At 44.0% G+C, this 16,894-nt stretch overlaps 1 protein-coding gene across 1 annotated transcript in view; it reads left to right on the plus strand.

The window, feature by feature from the left end:
• LOC138671791 (retinal guanylyl cyclase 2-like) overlaps nucleotides 1–16,894 on the plus strand; it is a 142,610-nt gene that overhangs the window by 80,086 nt on the left and 45,630 nt on the right. The window contains 5 exon segments of the mRNA XM_069759927.1: nucleotides 1,792–1,888; nucleotides 4,477–4,608; nucleotides 10,604–10,684; nucleotides 14,713–14,889; nucleotides 15,166–15,322. Of these exon segments, the coding sequence (XP_069616028.1) occupies nucleotides 1,792–1,888; nucleotides 4,477–4,608; nucleotides 10,604–10,684; nucleotides 14,713–14,889; nucleotides 15,166–15,322 (644 nt within the window).

Raw genomic sequence — 16,894 nt, forward strand, 5'->3', positions numbered from 1 at the left:
TGCGCTCCTGCTGCTGAGTATGGGTTGGGTGCCCTGGCTGCTGGGTATGGGTTGTGCGCCCTGGCTGCTGGGTATGGGCTGTGTTCCCCGGCTGCTGGATATGGGTTGGGCACCCTGGCTGTTGGGTGTAAGCTGTGCGCTCCAGCTGCTGGGTATGGGGTGTGCACTCTGGCTGCTTTGTATGAGTTAGGCGCATCGGCTGCTGGGTATGGTATGGGCGCTTTTGCTGCTGGGTATGAGTCAGGCACCCTGGCTGCTGGGTATAGGTCGGCCCCCCAGCTGCTGGGTATGGGTTGGGCGCCCCAGCAGCTGGGTATGGGTTGTGCTCCCCGGCTGCTGGGTATGGGTTGTGCTCCCCGGCTGCTGGGTATGAGTCAGGCACCCTGATTGCTGGGTATAGATCAGCCCCCCGACTGAAGGGTATTGGGTGCCCCAGCTGCTGGGTATGGTATGGGCGCCTTTGCTGCTGGGTATAGGTCGCCCCCCCAGCTGCTAGGTATGGGTTGGGCGCCCCGGCAGCTGGGTATGGGTTGTGCTCCCCAGTTGCTGGGTATGGGTTGTGCTCCCCGGCTGCTGGGTATGAGTCAGGCACCCCGATTGCTGAGTATAGATCAGCCCCCCGACTGAAGAGTATTGGGTGCCCCAGCTGCTAGGTATGGGTTGTGTTACCTGGCTGTTGGGTATGGGTTGTGATCACAGCTGTTAGGTATGGGTTGTGCGCTCCGGCTGCTGGGTATGAGTTAGGTGCCCCAACTGCTGGGTATGGGTTGGGCACCCTGGCTGCTGGGTATGGGTTGTGCTCCCCGGCTGCTGGGTATGGGTGGGCGCCCCGGCTGCTGGGTATGGGTTGGGCACCCCAGCTGCTGGGTATGGGTTGGGCGCCCTGGCTGCTGGGTATGGGTTGTGATCTTGGCTGCTGGGTATGGGTTGGGCTCCCCAGCTGCTGGGTATGGGTTGTGATCCCGGCTGCTGTGTATGGGTTGGGCACCGCAGCTGCTGGGTATGGGTTGTGATCCCAGCTGCTGGGTATGGGTTGGGCACCCCAGCTGCTGGGTATGGGTTGGGCACCCCAGCTGCTGGGTATGGGTTGGGCGCCCTGGCTGCTGGGTATGGGTTGTGATCTTGGCTGCTGGGTATGGGTTGGGCTCCCCAGCTGCTGGGTATGGGTTGTGATCCCGACTCCTGGGTATGGGTTGTGATCCCGGCTGCTGGGTATGGGTTGTGATCCCAGCTGCTGGGTATGGGTTGTGATCCCGGCTGCTGGGTATGGGTTGGGCACCGCAGCTGCTGGGTATGGGTTGGGTGTCCCAGCTTCTGGGTATGGGTTGACCCCCAGGGTATGGGTTGTGCACTCGGCTGCTTGGTATGGGTTGGGCGCCCCGGCTGCTGGGTGTGGGTTGGGCACCAGCAGCATTAATTTAATAAAAAAGTCATATTATTATGTGGATGCATAGTATTTTGGCAGCAGACTGACCTCCTATTGCGCAGGAGAGCATGCCCCCACTTAGTAGTATCAGGCTGATGATTTAACTGCTGAACTACAAACACCTATAGACACATTGTCCTACAGAGATTTGTATCTATTACTTAGTTGGGAAGGAGCACCAAACAGAATTGGATGAAACAAGCCAAAGTAATAAAATGTCCCCTAGGGTCAGTCCTCCCCTATATTATCTCTTAGGGTATGGACATCTGTTACTCAGCACTCCCCTCTCTATGAGCAGGAGATGCCCATGTATTTATGAGATCTATGCGACATCCTACAAAGTGACCATTTCTGTTCTATTCCAGACACAGCATCCTTCAGATCCAACTGGTGAAGGGACCCAACAAAATACTATTGTCTTTGGAGGACCTGACATTTATCAACCCAAAGCTGAGCGTGAAGGTAAATGGAGAAGTCTAGACAACTAATGCTTATTTCCTTTGTCTATTTCATCCCTTCTCCTTTTCCTTAATCTTTTCCTGTTTTCTTTTCTGCTTCATTATCCAACATCATCATTTCTTTATTCTTCTTCAAGTTCGTATCCATTGTCAGATTGTCCTTCCTCCTTATCTTTAAAGATATTTCCACTACATTTTAACAAGTACTCATTCAGCACTGGGGAAAAGGGGCGTAAGAAAATTAAAAAAAAACAGTGTACTCACCTTTCTGTAGGACACTGCTCCTTCATTCTCGCAGCTGTGTCCAATGTTGGACTGACAGTATCAACATTCATCATGGGGCATCAGCGTGGAAATGACTGGCTGCTGCCATCACATGATGCCCTCTCTCTTCTTCCTTTCCCATCAGATGTTGATGCTAACAGCTGGGAATTCAGCTGGGAAAGTGGCGGAGCGGCACATTTCAAAAAGGTGAATACAAGGTTTTTAAATTTTAATAAGCCACCACAGGGCTAAACAAGTCTTAGTTAAAATGTAGTGGAAACTTCTTTATATCATCATCTTCAGCTTCTTCGTCATCCAATATCATCATCTTCATCTTTTTCTTCCTTCTACTCCATCATGTTCTTCTTCTTCCTTCTACTCCATCTTCTTCTTCCTTCTACTCCATCCTTCTACTCCATCATCTCCTTCTTTTTCCTTCTACTCTATCTTCTTCTTCCTTCTACTCCATCCTTCTACTCCATCATCTCCTTCTTTTTCCTTCTACTCTATCTTCTTCTTCCTTCTACTCCATCCTTCTACTCCATCATCTCCTTCTTTTTCCTTCTACTCCATCTTCTTCTTTTCCTCCTACTCTATCTTCTCATTGTTCTTCATTCTACTCCATGTTCTTCTTCCTTCTTCTTCCTCTTACTCCATCATCATCTTCTTCATCCATCCTCTTCCATCTACGCAATCATCTTCTTCCTTCAACTCCATCTTCTTCCTTCTCCTCCATCAGATTTTTCTTTCTTTTGGTCCATCATCTTCTTCTTCATCCTCCTTACTCTTTCCATCATTTTCCCTTTTCCTTCTCCTTCACCATCATCATCTTCTTTCTCATAAAAATAACCCCTTTAGAAATGCCTGATTGGAGCATATGGATGTAGTCAAGAACCTCTTTTGGAAAATGTATCTGGCATAAGTGGAGCATTTTATGCCAAACGTGGCAAAAACAAAAAAACGAGAAAAGAAGGTCTTGCTCTCATTCACATCTCTTTTTCTTTCATCTCGGTGTCCTCCCTTTTCTTCTCCATTTTTGTTTTCTTCATTCTTCCGCATACACTTGTCCATCTAGTGCCACTTCTTCTTCTTCTCCTCCTTCTTCCATTCTCCTGCCTTCTTCCATTTCTTCCAACTTAGCACATAGCTGGTAGCTGATCATATATTACAGAACGATGATAAACAGAAAGCAGCATTACAATCACTGTCTATGTAAAAATAATAGAATAAAATACACAAATCAGATCGGATCCAGGTCTGTGAGATATTTACATGGAGGGTTTGGCGGATTATAAAATGGTCATATGTCCTTCCGCATTACATGGGAATTACATCTGTATTTGTATCATAAGTAGAGAGGTATAATAAACCCCCGGGATGTGGACTAAATCCTAATGGATCCTTATGGAGTGGTATGTCATAATAATAAAGTGTTTATATTAATGGCAAAGGATCAAAAATGTGCAAATTGATCTAATGTCGATTTTAGGCTGGTTTCACATTTGCGTTTAAAAACGCAGCGTTTTAAACGCAAACGCATTTGGTGAAAAAACGCATTTAAACGCGTTTAAACGCTGCGTTTTTTAGACACATGCGTTTTTGCATGTTTTAATACAAACGCAACGTTTTGACGCGTTTACATGCGTTTTTTCCTGCGTTTGCGTTTTTGAAACGCATGATGAGAAGTGTGTGACAGCTGCCAATCATCAAAATCAACAAGAAAACCCACTCTAAACAGAAATAGCTAGGGTTAGGGTTAGGGTTAGGATCCCTAGTAACCCTAGGGATCCTAACCCTATCCCTAACCCTAAGGGATCCTAACCCTAACCCAAACCCTAACCCTAAGGGATCCTAACCCTAACCCTAAGGGATCCTAACCCTAACCCTAAGGGATCCTAACCCTAACCCTTAGGGTTAGGGTTAGGATCCCTTAGGGTTAGGGTTAGGATCCCTTAGGGTTAGGGTTAGGATCCCTTATGGTTAGGGTTAGGGTTGGGGGTTGGCTTATCAGTGTGTATTCTTGTGTTTTTCTATTAAAACGCATGCGTTTAAGAACGCATGCAAACGCATGTGCTTAAAAATGCATGCGTTTACATAGACAGCAATACGTTTTTTGCCGCAAAAAAACGCATGCAGCGCCCCCTCTCCACATGTTGTTTCTGGTATTGCAGCTCAGCTATATAGAAGTGAATGGAGTTGAGGTGCAATAACGTACGACCTGTAGACGGATCTGCTGCTCATCATGTAAGAAAGTTACCATTGTTTTTTATATGATAGAGAACTGCCTTAATTGAAAATGTCCTGATATAATATTGCGCTTAATTATAGAAGCTGAATATTGACAATCTGAGTGACACCAAAAGTGTTTCTGACTGCAAAAGCCTGAAATCCATGGCGCACTCAATGTCCACCAAAAGCACAGGGGCCACCCATGAGAACTCCAATGTGGCTGTGTATGAGGTAAGAGGTGCTTTTATTTTTTTATCCCTACATAGTATGGAAGAAGTGTATTTCATTCTAGGGGCAAAGTCAACACCTGGAAATTGAAGGAAAACTCATAGAATCGTAGAATGTTAGAGTTGGAAGTGACCTACGGGGTCATCGTGTCCAACCCCCTTCTCAATCAATTAACTTCACAAATTGTCTGCACCCCTAAATGCATTACTTCTTTATCATAGGTAATGTCAAAAAACTGTAGTTTGGGTGCAAAATTCTGTAATGATTAGTTCCGCAATATGAAAGTTAAAGGGAGACACAAAGCACAAATAGGGTCTTATCCCACAATAAGGAAGAGAAATCACCCAGAAAGTCGCTCACCTGTTGAAGCCGAATGCAGGCGTGTAAAGATTTCGGCTGCCGCAGATCCACAGGCCGGTCACCGACCATATGAAGCAGTAAAACTATAGGAAATGTGGATTAAATCTGTGCCGCCGCAATAATGATGAGGTTCCAGTTGATAGTAGAATTAAGACAGTGGTTTATTCAATGCGTTTCAAGGCTCCTATGGCCCCTTCTTCAGGATTTACCAAATGTTGTATGTCGTAAATCCTGAAGAAGGGGCCTTGAAACACGTTGAATAAACCATTGTCTAAGGTTGGTTTCACATTTGCGTTTTTTGCCGCTGCGTTTTAGCGCAAAAAATCGCATGTGTTTTTTTTTTCTATACTTAACATTAAAAACGCATGTGTTTTTTTGCGGCAAAAAAACGTATTGCTGTCTATGTAAACGCATGCGTTTTTAAGCACATGCGTTTGCTTGCGTTTTTAAATGCATGCGTTTTAATAGAAAAACACAAGAATACACACTGATAAGCCACCCCCCGACCCTAACCCTAACCCTAAAGGGATCCTAACCCTAACCCTAACCCTAGGGATCCTAACCCTAACCCTAGGGATCCGAACCCTAACCCTAACCCTAACCCTAGGGATCCTAACCCTAACCCTAGGGATCCTAACCCTAACCCTAGGGATCCTAACCCTAGCCCTAACCCTAGCTTTTTCTGTTTATAGTGGGTTTTCTAGTTGATTTTGATGATTGGCAGCTGTCACACACTTCTCATCATGCGTTTCAAAAACGCAAACGCAGGAAAAAACGCATGTAAACGCGTCAAAACGCCGCGTTTTTTTACCACATGCAAAAACGCATGCATCTAAAAAACGCAGCGTTTGCACGCGTTTACATGCGTTTTTTTCACCACATCCGTTTACGTTTAAAACACTGAGTTTTTAAACGCAAATGTGAAACTAGCCTTAACTCTACTATCAACGGGAACCTCATCATTATTGCGGCAGTGCAGATTTAGTCCACATTTCCTATAACTTTACTAGTTCCACAATATGTCAGTATCGATATATTGGAGGCCTCTATGTGTCATGGTGCCTTACCGCCAGTCCCCAGTCCACCTGTGGTCTCCTCCTGCTATTGCTCCTCTACATCTCTTACACGTTCGGCATTCAGCCTAGTCCATTGTTCCTCAACTAATACTCAACTGACCCGAGATACTTAGGGAAACCTTCCTCAAAACCTCTTGGGCCGAATATTAAGTCATGGTCCCCTTTCAGAAAATTGCACTCCTTAGGTTCACAAAACCGAGCTTTACTCACTGTTCCCAAGTCTAGTTTCTAGCTCTGTTCCCGCTGACAGTTATTGTCTGCAGTGCTGATGTCACATCGATGGTGCTGCATCCAATCGGTGAGCTCAGCCTCTCTGAGCGGCGAGTTCCAGCTATACAGGCAGCTCAACAATTGGCTGCAGCGCTGTCGACGTGATGTCAACACTGCAGTCAATAACAGATTCCATAAGCATTGGAGAAGACTTAACGGAGAAACGGGGACAGTGAAATAAGCTGTTTTATTTGGTTATAACAAACTGGATTTTCTGAAAGAGCACATCCACTGAAATGTTTTATTGATCAATTTTCTGCAGAGTTGTTCCTCAGTGTCAAACTGGTTTGTACATTGATGTTGAGTTTTGTTTGCCGCCTGCCCTGACCTGCTGCTAATCTTTAGTCTTAAGTGATCTCTACCTCTCCTAATCTACGTACAGTTCATAGATTTTATCATGGCCAATCAGTTGCAGATTTGGGATATCTTGATGCAAAGTTTAGATGGGCACTAAAGGGTGAATACCAGGGGTACTAGGTTTTCTCACACCGTTTCTAGGTTGGCCTTGTCTAAATATGTGTTCATACAGCTAGAATTGGGGTCATGTCAATTTATTGGAACCACTATGACAATATAAGCAAATCTTACTACAGCCTCCAAAGCCGTCACTTGCTCAGCCTCGACAGCAGGTGGAAAACCTCCCCATATGCAAGAAACATTCACCATCTTTCATTGAGCCTCAGTGATTGTATGGACATTTCGGCACAAGCACAACTTGAGATGAGGAGTAGAGTCAGCAGTCCTACATTGTTTATGAAAGTAATGGAAGTCTGTAAATGGTGGAGGATGCGGGCAAGTACTCAGTAGTTTCTTCAAATAAATCACAAAGGTATCAACCAAATTTTCCCTGTGTTTCTATTTGCTGAATGTGAGCTCTTCAAGAGGCAAGAGGGCTTACATCCCAATTATAGCGACAAACCTGTATTAGGGAATTTCAGAATTGATGACAGGTGCCTTGTGGAGCAAAAGTGCCATTTTCTAACTTGTGTCCTCAAGATTTGGAAACGTCAATTCTTAGATACAGATGTATCATAAAACCTTTTGCTGGTCTGAATATTAAACTGTCATTAAATATTAGGGACTTCCATTGAAGCAAAACCTTTTTCTACATCTACATTTTCTACAAGGACCACCCATTGATTAGAAGATGGTTTTACCGACAGTAGGATTTTTTTTTTAGCACCAGCAGTCTGTTAGCTCACTATTTGGCAAATTGTCAGCTCGGAAAAAGTCGATGAATGGATGAATAATCCCTTTAAAAATAAAATTAGTGATGAGCGAACGTGCTCGGAGAATGTCTTATCCGAGCATGCTCGGGTGTTATCTGAGCATCTGGGCGTGCTCGTATATTATGTTTGAGTCCCTGCGGCTGTATGATTTGATGCTGTTAGCCCTAACACATGTTGGGATTGCCTGTTTGGGAATCCCCATGTGAATTAATCAGCTGGCGCCTGCCGCTAAATAAATAATTTAAAAAAAAAATGGAGTGGGTTCCCTGTATTTTTGATAACTCACAGCTGGGGGCTGCAACCCTCAGCTGTCAGCGCAGTTCAAATTCCCCGCAGTGAAGTTCTCCTGGTGAGCTGCGGTGAACTCGCAATGTGAGACTTTCTTTAATTTAGTGGGGATCTCACCAAAGTCACCGCAGTTCAGGGGCCCGGCTGGCAATGCAGCCTCAGTGACCAGCAGTAATCTCGATGACATCACCGCTGCTCATTGATGCTGCGCACACAGCAGCTCATTCACCAGTGGTTCTCAGCCTGGATGGTCGCATCTTGGCACCGTCCCGGTTGAAAACTGTTTATCCCCTTGACATGGATTACGTCGTGGGACAGAATGACAGATAGGTGAGGGATATTGTTGTTTTTTATATTTGTTTCATTGCAGGAGATGAGGGCTTCAGTGGAATTAGGCGTCAGATGAGTTTAACTGTGTTTGTTATTTTTAAGTAAAAGTGTGTTTTGTTTTATTTCAAAGAATGGACTTTATTCTGGCTGTGTTTATTTACCATATAGCTATAGGATTAGTTAAGGATGGGTGTCTTATAGACACCTCTCCATTACTAAGCCGTGGGCTTGATGTCACCAGACAATACAAAGGTGACATCAAGCCCACTTGCCACAGCTACAGGGCAAGTGAGAAGAGCCAGGCAAAGCGCCAAAATTGGTGCACCTAATAGATGTGCCTTTTCCGGGTGCCTGTGGGCTGCTATTTTTAAGCTGGGGGGGCAATATCCATGGCCCCATATCAGCCTGAGAATACTAGCCCCCAGCTGTCTGCTTTAGCAAGGTTGGTTGTCAATAATTTATTTAAATAATGTGTGGACCCCTTTATTCTTGATAACCAGTTTTGCTAAAGCTGACAGCTGAGGGTTATCAACCCCCAGCTGTGTGTTTTGCCTAGCTGATTATCAAAAATACAGGGGAACTCACACCGGTGTGTCTTTAAAATTATTTATTTACAGCACAGGAGCCGGCTAATGAATACTCCCATCAGCCGCTCCTGCTTTCATGCTTATTAACGGAAGCAGGCATCAGCTGACACCATTGACCGGAGGTAAAATTTATACCTCCAATCACAGCGTGGGAACCGCAGCTGTTTGACCGGCGGTGATGATTTTACCGCCAATCAGAAGTGATGTTTGATGCGCTATCATGCACATGACAGCGAGACAAAGACCTGGTATTCGGGGGGCTGAACCCGAACAATAACATGGACTTCCTGGTGATGTCAGTGTTCGGTGTCCGTGCCCGAACAGTAGGTGTTAGGTACGGATGCCGAACTTTACTTTTCAGGTTCACCCATCTCTAATCTTGGGTTACACCCTGTATTATACTCCAATTCTGCACTCATTAGAGTTATTACATTACTGATCCTGAGTTACATCCTGTATTATGCTCCAGAGCTGCACTCACTATTCTGCTGGTGCAGTCACTGTGTACATACATTACATTACTGATCCTGAGTTACATCCTGTATTATACTCCAGAGCTGCACTCACTATTCTGCTGGTGCAGTCACTGTGTACATACATTACATTACTGATCCTGAGTTAACTCCTGTATTATACCCCAGAGCTGCACTCACTATTCTGCTGGTGCAGTCACTGTGTACATACATTACATTACTGATCCTGAGTTAACTCCTGTATTATACCCCAGAGCTGCACTCACTATTCTGCTGGTGCAGTCACTGTGCACATACATTACATTACTGATCCTGAGTTAACTCCTGTATTATACCCCAGAGCTGCACTCACTATTCTGCTGGTGCAGTCACTGTGTACATACATTACATTAGAATAAAGAAAAAAATGCAGCAGCACTCACCAGTCCTAGAGTGGTCTAAGTCCTTTATTGGAACATACAAAACATCTTCACGGCTTGGGGGTGTGTAGACGAGGAGGAGGTGTGCAGGGGTAGACGACGGCCGACCCCCCCTAGCCGTGAAGATGTTTTGTATGTTCCAATAAAGGACTTAGACCACTCTAGGACTGGTGAGTGCTGCCGCATTTTTTTTCTTTATTCCAGTGCTGGCCTCATCTTGTTTTCCATGCGAGCACCCCGGTTATGCTGTCAGGTGTCCACTGCACCACACATGGGCTACGGCCAACTCCAGGTTTTACAGCTGTGCTGCTTTCTTTTTTTCTATGTTGGTTCACATACATTACTGAGTTACATCCTGTATTATACTCCAGAGCTGCACTCACTATTCTGCTGGTGCAGTCACTGTGTACATACACTACATTACTGATCCTGAGTTACATCCTGTATTATACACCAGAGCTGCGCTCACTATTCTGCTGGTGCAGTCACTGTGTACATACACTACATTACTGATCCTGAGTTACATCCTGTATTATACTCCAGAGCTGCACTCACTATTCTGCTGGTGCAGTCACTGTGTACATACATTACATTACTGATCCTGAGTTACATCCTGTATTATACTCCAGAGCTGCACTCACTATTCTGCTGGTGCAGTCACTGTGTACATACATTACATTACTGATCCTGAGTTACATCCTGTATTATACCCCAGAGCTGCACTCACTATTCTGCTGGTGCAGTCACTGTGTACATACACTACATTACTGATCCTGAGTTACATCCTGTATTATACCCCAGAGCTGCACTCACTATTCTGCTGGTGTAGTCACTGTGTACATACATTACATTACTGATCCTGAGTTTCAAATCCTGTCTCAATTGTAATTCTTTTCTTTTAATGCATACAGTATATTACTTTATTCCTTTACAGTTACTGGTTTATGATGTTCTATTACTTTGCAGGGAGATTGGGTTTGGCTAAAGAAATTTGAGCCAGGTGCGTACCACGAGCTGCGGCAGAGTACAACCAGCACATTGCGCAAGGTAATCCTGGAGCCGGCATCCTGGAGCTTGTGACCGTTAGAAATCAGCTTTCATTTGTATAGCAGTATTATTAATACATAGCTGTATTATTAGATTACTTTATGTGTGGAGCTATTATTTGGTCACTATATAGCGGACATTATTGTTTCAGTGTTTGGAGCTGTTACTTAGGCACTTTACAGTATATGATTATGCTGTTGGCAGCACTATCTAGCATTGTTTTTAAGGGAATTGCAGTTTTATTTGGCCAATGTACTGCATGGCGCTTGCATCTACTATATAATTGTCTAAGGGTCACTTCCGTCTGTCTGTCTGTCTGTCACGGATATTCATTGGTCGCGGCCTCTGTCTGTCATGGAAATCCAAGTCGCTGATTGGTCGTGGCAAAACGCCCACGACCATTGCCACGACCAATCAGCGATGTGCACAGTCCGGCGGCAAAATGGCCGCTCCTTCCTCCCCGCAGTCAGTGCCCGCTCGATACTCCCCTCCACTCAGCGCTCACACAGGGTTAATGGCAGCGTTAATGGCAGCGTTATGCCGCGGTGTTACGCACTCCATTAACGCTGCTATTAACCCTGTGTGACCAAGTTTTTACTATTGATGCTGCCTATGCAGCATCAATAGTAAAAAGATCTAATGTTAAAAAAAATAAAAAATTGTTATATACTCACCGTCCGTCGGCCCCTCGGATCCACAACAGGCCTTTCCTGCTCCTCGAGATGTTCCGGTGACCGCTCTATGCATTGCGATCTTGCGAGATGATGACGTATCGGTCTCGCGAGATCGGTACGTCATCATCTCGCGAGACCACAATGCACTCTTGAGACCGGAGCGCGCGAGGAGCGTCGGTAAATGCTTCCTGGATCCGGGGTCCAACGGAAGGTGAGTAATATATAACTACTTTTTATCTTTTTTTTTTTTTAACAGGGGTATGATGCCCACATTGCTATATACTACGTGGGCTGTGCAATATACTGCGTGGGCTGTGCAATATACGAAGCGGGCTGGGCAATATACTACGCGGGCTGGGCAATATACTACGCACGCTGGGCAATATACTACGCGGGCTGTGCAATATACTACACGGGCTGTGCAATATACTACGTGGGCTGTGCAATATACTACACAGGCTGTGCAATATACTACGTGGGCTGTGCAATATACTACGTGGGCTGTGCAATATACTACGTGGGCTGTGCAATATACTACGCGGGCTGTGCAATATACTACACGGGCTGTGCAATATACTACGTGGGCTGTGCAATATACTACACAGGCTGTGCAATATACTACGTGGGCTGTGCAATATACTACACGGGTTGTGCAATATACTAAGCGGGCTGGGCAATATACTACGCGGGCTGGGCAATATACTACGCACGCTGGGCAATATACTACGCGGGCTGTGCAATATACTACACGGGCTGTGCAATATACTACGTGGGCTGTGCAATATACTACACAGGCTGTGCAATATACTACGTGGGCTGGGCAATATACTACGTGGGCTGTGTAATATACTGCATGGGCTGTGCAATATACTTCATGGGCTGTGCAATATACTGCGTGGGCTGTGCTATATACTACGTGGGCTATGCAATGTACTACGTGGGCTGTGCAATGTACTACTTGCGCTGTGCAATATACTACGTGGGCTGTGCAATATACTACACAGGCTGTGCAATATACTACGTGGGCTGGGCAATATACTATGCATGCTGGGCAATATACTACGTGGCTGGGCAATATACTACGTGGGCTGTGCAATATACTACGTGGCTGGGCAATATACTACGTGGGCTGTGCAATATACTACGTGGGCTGTGCAATATACTGCATGGGCTGTGCAATATACTTCATGGGCTGTGCAATATACTGCGTGGGCTGTGCTATATACTACGTGGGCTATGCAATGTACTACGTGGGCTGTGCAATGTACTACTTGGGCTGTGCAATATACTACGTGGGCTATGCAATGTACTACGTGGGCTGTGCAATGTACTACTTGGGCTGTGCAATATACTACGTGGGCTGTGCTATACACTATGCACTATACACTATGTGGCCTGTGCTATACACTACATGGCCTATGCTATACACTACGTGGCCTGTGTTGTACACTATGTGGCCTGTGTTATACACTACATGCGTGGGCTGTTATATACTACGTGAGCTGTGTTATATGCTATGTGGGCTGTTATACACTCCGTGGGCTGTGCTCTATACTACGTGGCTGTGCTATATACTCCGTGGGCTGTGTTATATACTACGTGGCTGTGCTATATACTCTGTGGGCTGTGCTATATACTACGTGGCTCTGCTATATACTACGTGGCTCTGCTATATACTACGTGGCTGTGCAATATTCTACGTGACCTGTGCTATTTACTACGTGGGCTGTTATATACTACGTGGCTGTGCTATATACTACGTGGCCGGCCGCAAACAATCAGCGACAGGCGCAGTCTGCCCGCGAATTGGCGCGGGAGTTGAACCACGCTTTGCTAATTGGTCGCGGCCGGCCAAATCCTGTGTATTCAATGTATTATTCTAAAATCTTCATAAATAAACTACATATATATTCTAGAATACCCGATGCGATAGAATCGAGCTACCATCTAGTTTATAATATGGTGCTTCTAATTATGCACTGTATTGTATGATGCTTAAATTGTACAGTACTGTACTGTACAGTCATAAATAAAAAGTGCTATTTATTTTTTCTTTTAACCTATTTTGTGACTTTTTAATACAAAAAGTCACATATTGCGTTAAATCTTTTCCAAATTTTTCATGTACACGAGATCACGTGAGGGTTGGAGTACATAGAATCATAGAATCATAGAATGGTAAAGTTGGAAGGGACCTTCAATACAGGAGACACTAAATCATCCCAGACAGATGTCTCTCCAGCCTCTGTTTGAAGACTTCCATTGTAGGAGAACTCACCACCTGTTGTGGCCGCCTGTTCCACTCATTGATCACTTTCACTGTCAAAATTTTTTTTCTAATATCTAATCTGTGTCTTCTCCCTTTCATTTTCATCCTGCTGCTTCTTGTGTTTCCATGTGCAGATGAGAATAATGATGATCCCTTTACACTGTGACATCACTTCAGATATTTGTAGACAGCTATTAAGTCTCCTCTTAGCCTTCTTTTTTGCAAGCTAAACATTCCCAGATCCTTTAACCTTTCCTCGTAGGACATACTTTGCAGTTCGCTCACCATCCTGGTAGCTCTTCTCTGAACTTGCTCCAGTTTTTCAATGTCTTTTTTAAAATGCGATGCCCAGAACTGGACACAGTATTCCAGATGAGGCCTGACCAAGGAGGAGTAGAGGAGGATAATGACTTCACGTGATCTAGATTCTATGCTTCTCTTAATATATCCTAGAAGTGTGTTTACTTTTTTTTTGCTGCTGCATCACACTGTTGACTCATGTGCAGTCTGTGATGTATTAGTATACCCAAGTCTTTTTCTCACGTGCTGTTGCTTTGTCCTATTCCTCCCATTCTGTGTATGCTTTTTTCATTTTTCTTGCCCAGATGTAAGACTTTGCATTTCTCCCTGTTAAGTACCATTCTGTTAGTTGCCCACAGTTCGAATTTGTTTAGATCTTTTTGAATCCTCTTTCTCTCTTCTTTAATATTAGCTACGGTACATATATTAAGTTTGCTTAAAAATACTAGACAAACACAAAAAGTGACTTTAAAATAGGAAAGGCTAAAAATACAAAGACGAATATGGTACAAACAAAAAAAAACAGTTGAAAATACTTAAAATGCTTCAAAAAAGGCAAAAGTTCAAAAAAGAATCGGGCCTTGTGTGTATAAGGGAAATTTTTCTTTTTGAAAACCTCAATAGCTTTCTTCTTTACAGGCATCATGTACTGGTATGTAAGGAAATAGTGATAGTACATAAAAATGACATAAAGGACTTAGTTAACACTGTTTTGATTTAAAAAAAAAAGCATACCATAAATCAGGTCCTATTTATAGTTGACTGTTCCTCTTTGTGTTTTGCAGATGAAAGATTTGAGGAACGAAAATGTGAATCCGTTCCTGGGCTTTTTTTCCGACTGTGGCATTTTTGCCATCGTGACTGAACATTGTTCCAGAGGAAGCCTGGAGGATCTACTGAAGAACGAAGACGTCAAGCTGGACTGGATGTTCAAATCATCGCTTGTTTTAGATTTGATCAAGGTTTGCACGACGTAGACGTGTCTGACTGAGATGATAAAATGAGAAAAGGTTTCAAAAATTACTATTGAAAAAAAAAAAAAAAGTTTAGCACCAGTCAAGTCCACAAAATAGCAATGCAGAATACAGCCACATATTTAGGAGGTATAAAAGCCCAACAAGTCTAGCGCTTGGCAGTGGATGTAGAGGTGTCGAATGCTCGGTACTGGAGTCTTCTGTAGAAATGATCGGCCATTTTGATTTTTAGATTAATTAAAGATTTTTTTTTTCTTATCATAGGGAATAAGATATTTACACCACAGAGACTTCCCACATGGACGGCTGAAGTCACGGAATTGTGTTGTGGATGGAAGATTTGTCCTGAAGATCACCGACTATGGTTATAATGAAATTGTAGAGAACCAAAAGGCTCCCCGATGCCCTGCACCCCCCGGAGGTGAGGATGGAGAGGATAATGTAACATTTCTTTCATCTGCAACCTGATTTCTGCTCTCTTTTTTTAGAATTTTTTAATATTTTCATTCATTTCCTTGGGGGTATTTTACATTATTTTTTATGGCATTCATCTTTTATTCAAAGCACAAGGACCCAAGGATTTGTTCAAGAGCGAGTGTAAATGCTGTCATTTGCTATAGGAACATAAAGAAGCCGATCTTTTTCAGTTATCCAACCATTTGTGTTGAGTGAGCTGAGAGACTTTTCCTCTCTGAGGACTGCAGTCTAAGAGGATAGAAAGAATACACAGTGGGGAAAAAAGTATTGAGTTAGCCACCAATTGTGCAAGTTCTCCCACTTAAAAACATGAGAGAGAAAAACATGAAAGAGCAAAAATCCCAGAACCACACAGGATGACCTAGTGAATGACCTGCATAGGGCTGGGACCACCATAACAAAGGCTACCATCAATAACACACTACACCACCAGGGACTCAGATCCTGCAGTGCCAGACGTGTCCCACTGCTTAAGCCAGTACATGTCTGGGCCCGTCTGAAGTTTGCTAGAGAGCATTTGGATTATCCAGAAGAGTATTGGAAGAATGTATTATGGTCTGATGAAACCAGAGTAGAACTGTTTGGCAGAAACAAAACTCACCATATTTGGAGGAGACAGAATGCTGAGTTGCATCCAAAGAATACCATACCTACTGTAAAGCATGGTGGTGGCAACATCATGCTTTGGGGCTGTTTCATTGCAAATTGACCAGGACGACTGATCCTTGTACATGAAAGAATGAATGGGGCCATGTATCTTGAGATTTTGAGTGCAAACCTCCTTCCATCAGCAAGGGCATTGAAGATGAAATGTGGATGGGTCTTTCAGCATGATAATGATACCAAGCACACCGCCAGGGCAACAAAGGAGTGGCTTCATAGGAATCATATGAAGGTCCAGGAGTGGCCTAGCCAGTCTCCAGATCTCAACCCCATAGAAAATCTTTGGAGGGAGTTGATAGCCCATGTTGCGCAGCGATGGGCCCAAAACATCACTGCTCTAGAGGAGATCTGGATGGAGGAATGGGCCAACATAGCACCAACAGTGTGTGCCAACCTTGTGAAGACTTACAGAAAACGATTGACCTCTGTCATTGCCAGCAAATGTGTGTGTATATATATATATATATATATATATATATATATATATATATATATAACAAAATATTGAGATTAACTTTTGTTAATGACCAAATACTTATTGTCCACCATAATTTGCAAAATAAATCTTGCCAAATCAGACAAGGCGATTTTCTGGATTTGTTTTCTCCTTTTGACTGTCATAGTTGTGGTCTACCTATGATGTCAATTACAGGCCTCTCTCATCTTTTTAAGTGGGAGAACTTGCACAATTGGTGGCTGACTAAATACTTTTTTCCCCACTGTATAAGGGGTTCTGTTACACAGTGATACGAACAATTCTTTTAAGAAGGGGTCCCCTTTTCATTTCTGCAATGGGCAAACAAAAAAATCTCTCAACTTGGGGGTCAGTGTTAGTGTGTCTGCCCTCCATTCT

The sequence above is a fragment of the Ranitomeya imitator genome, chromosome 3 (genome assembly GCF_032444005.1).
Source record: "Ranitomeya imitator isolate aRanImi1 chromosome 3, aRanImi1.pri, whole genome shotgun sequence".
Lineage (NCBI taxonomy): Eukaryota > Metazoa > Chordata > Amphibia > Anura > Dendrobatidae > Ranitomeya > Ranitomeya imitator.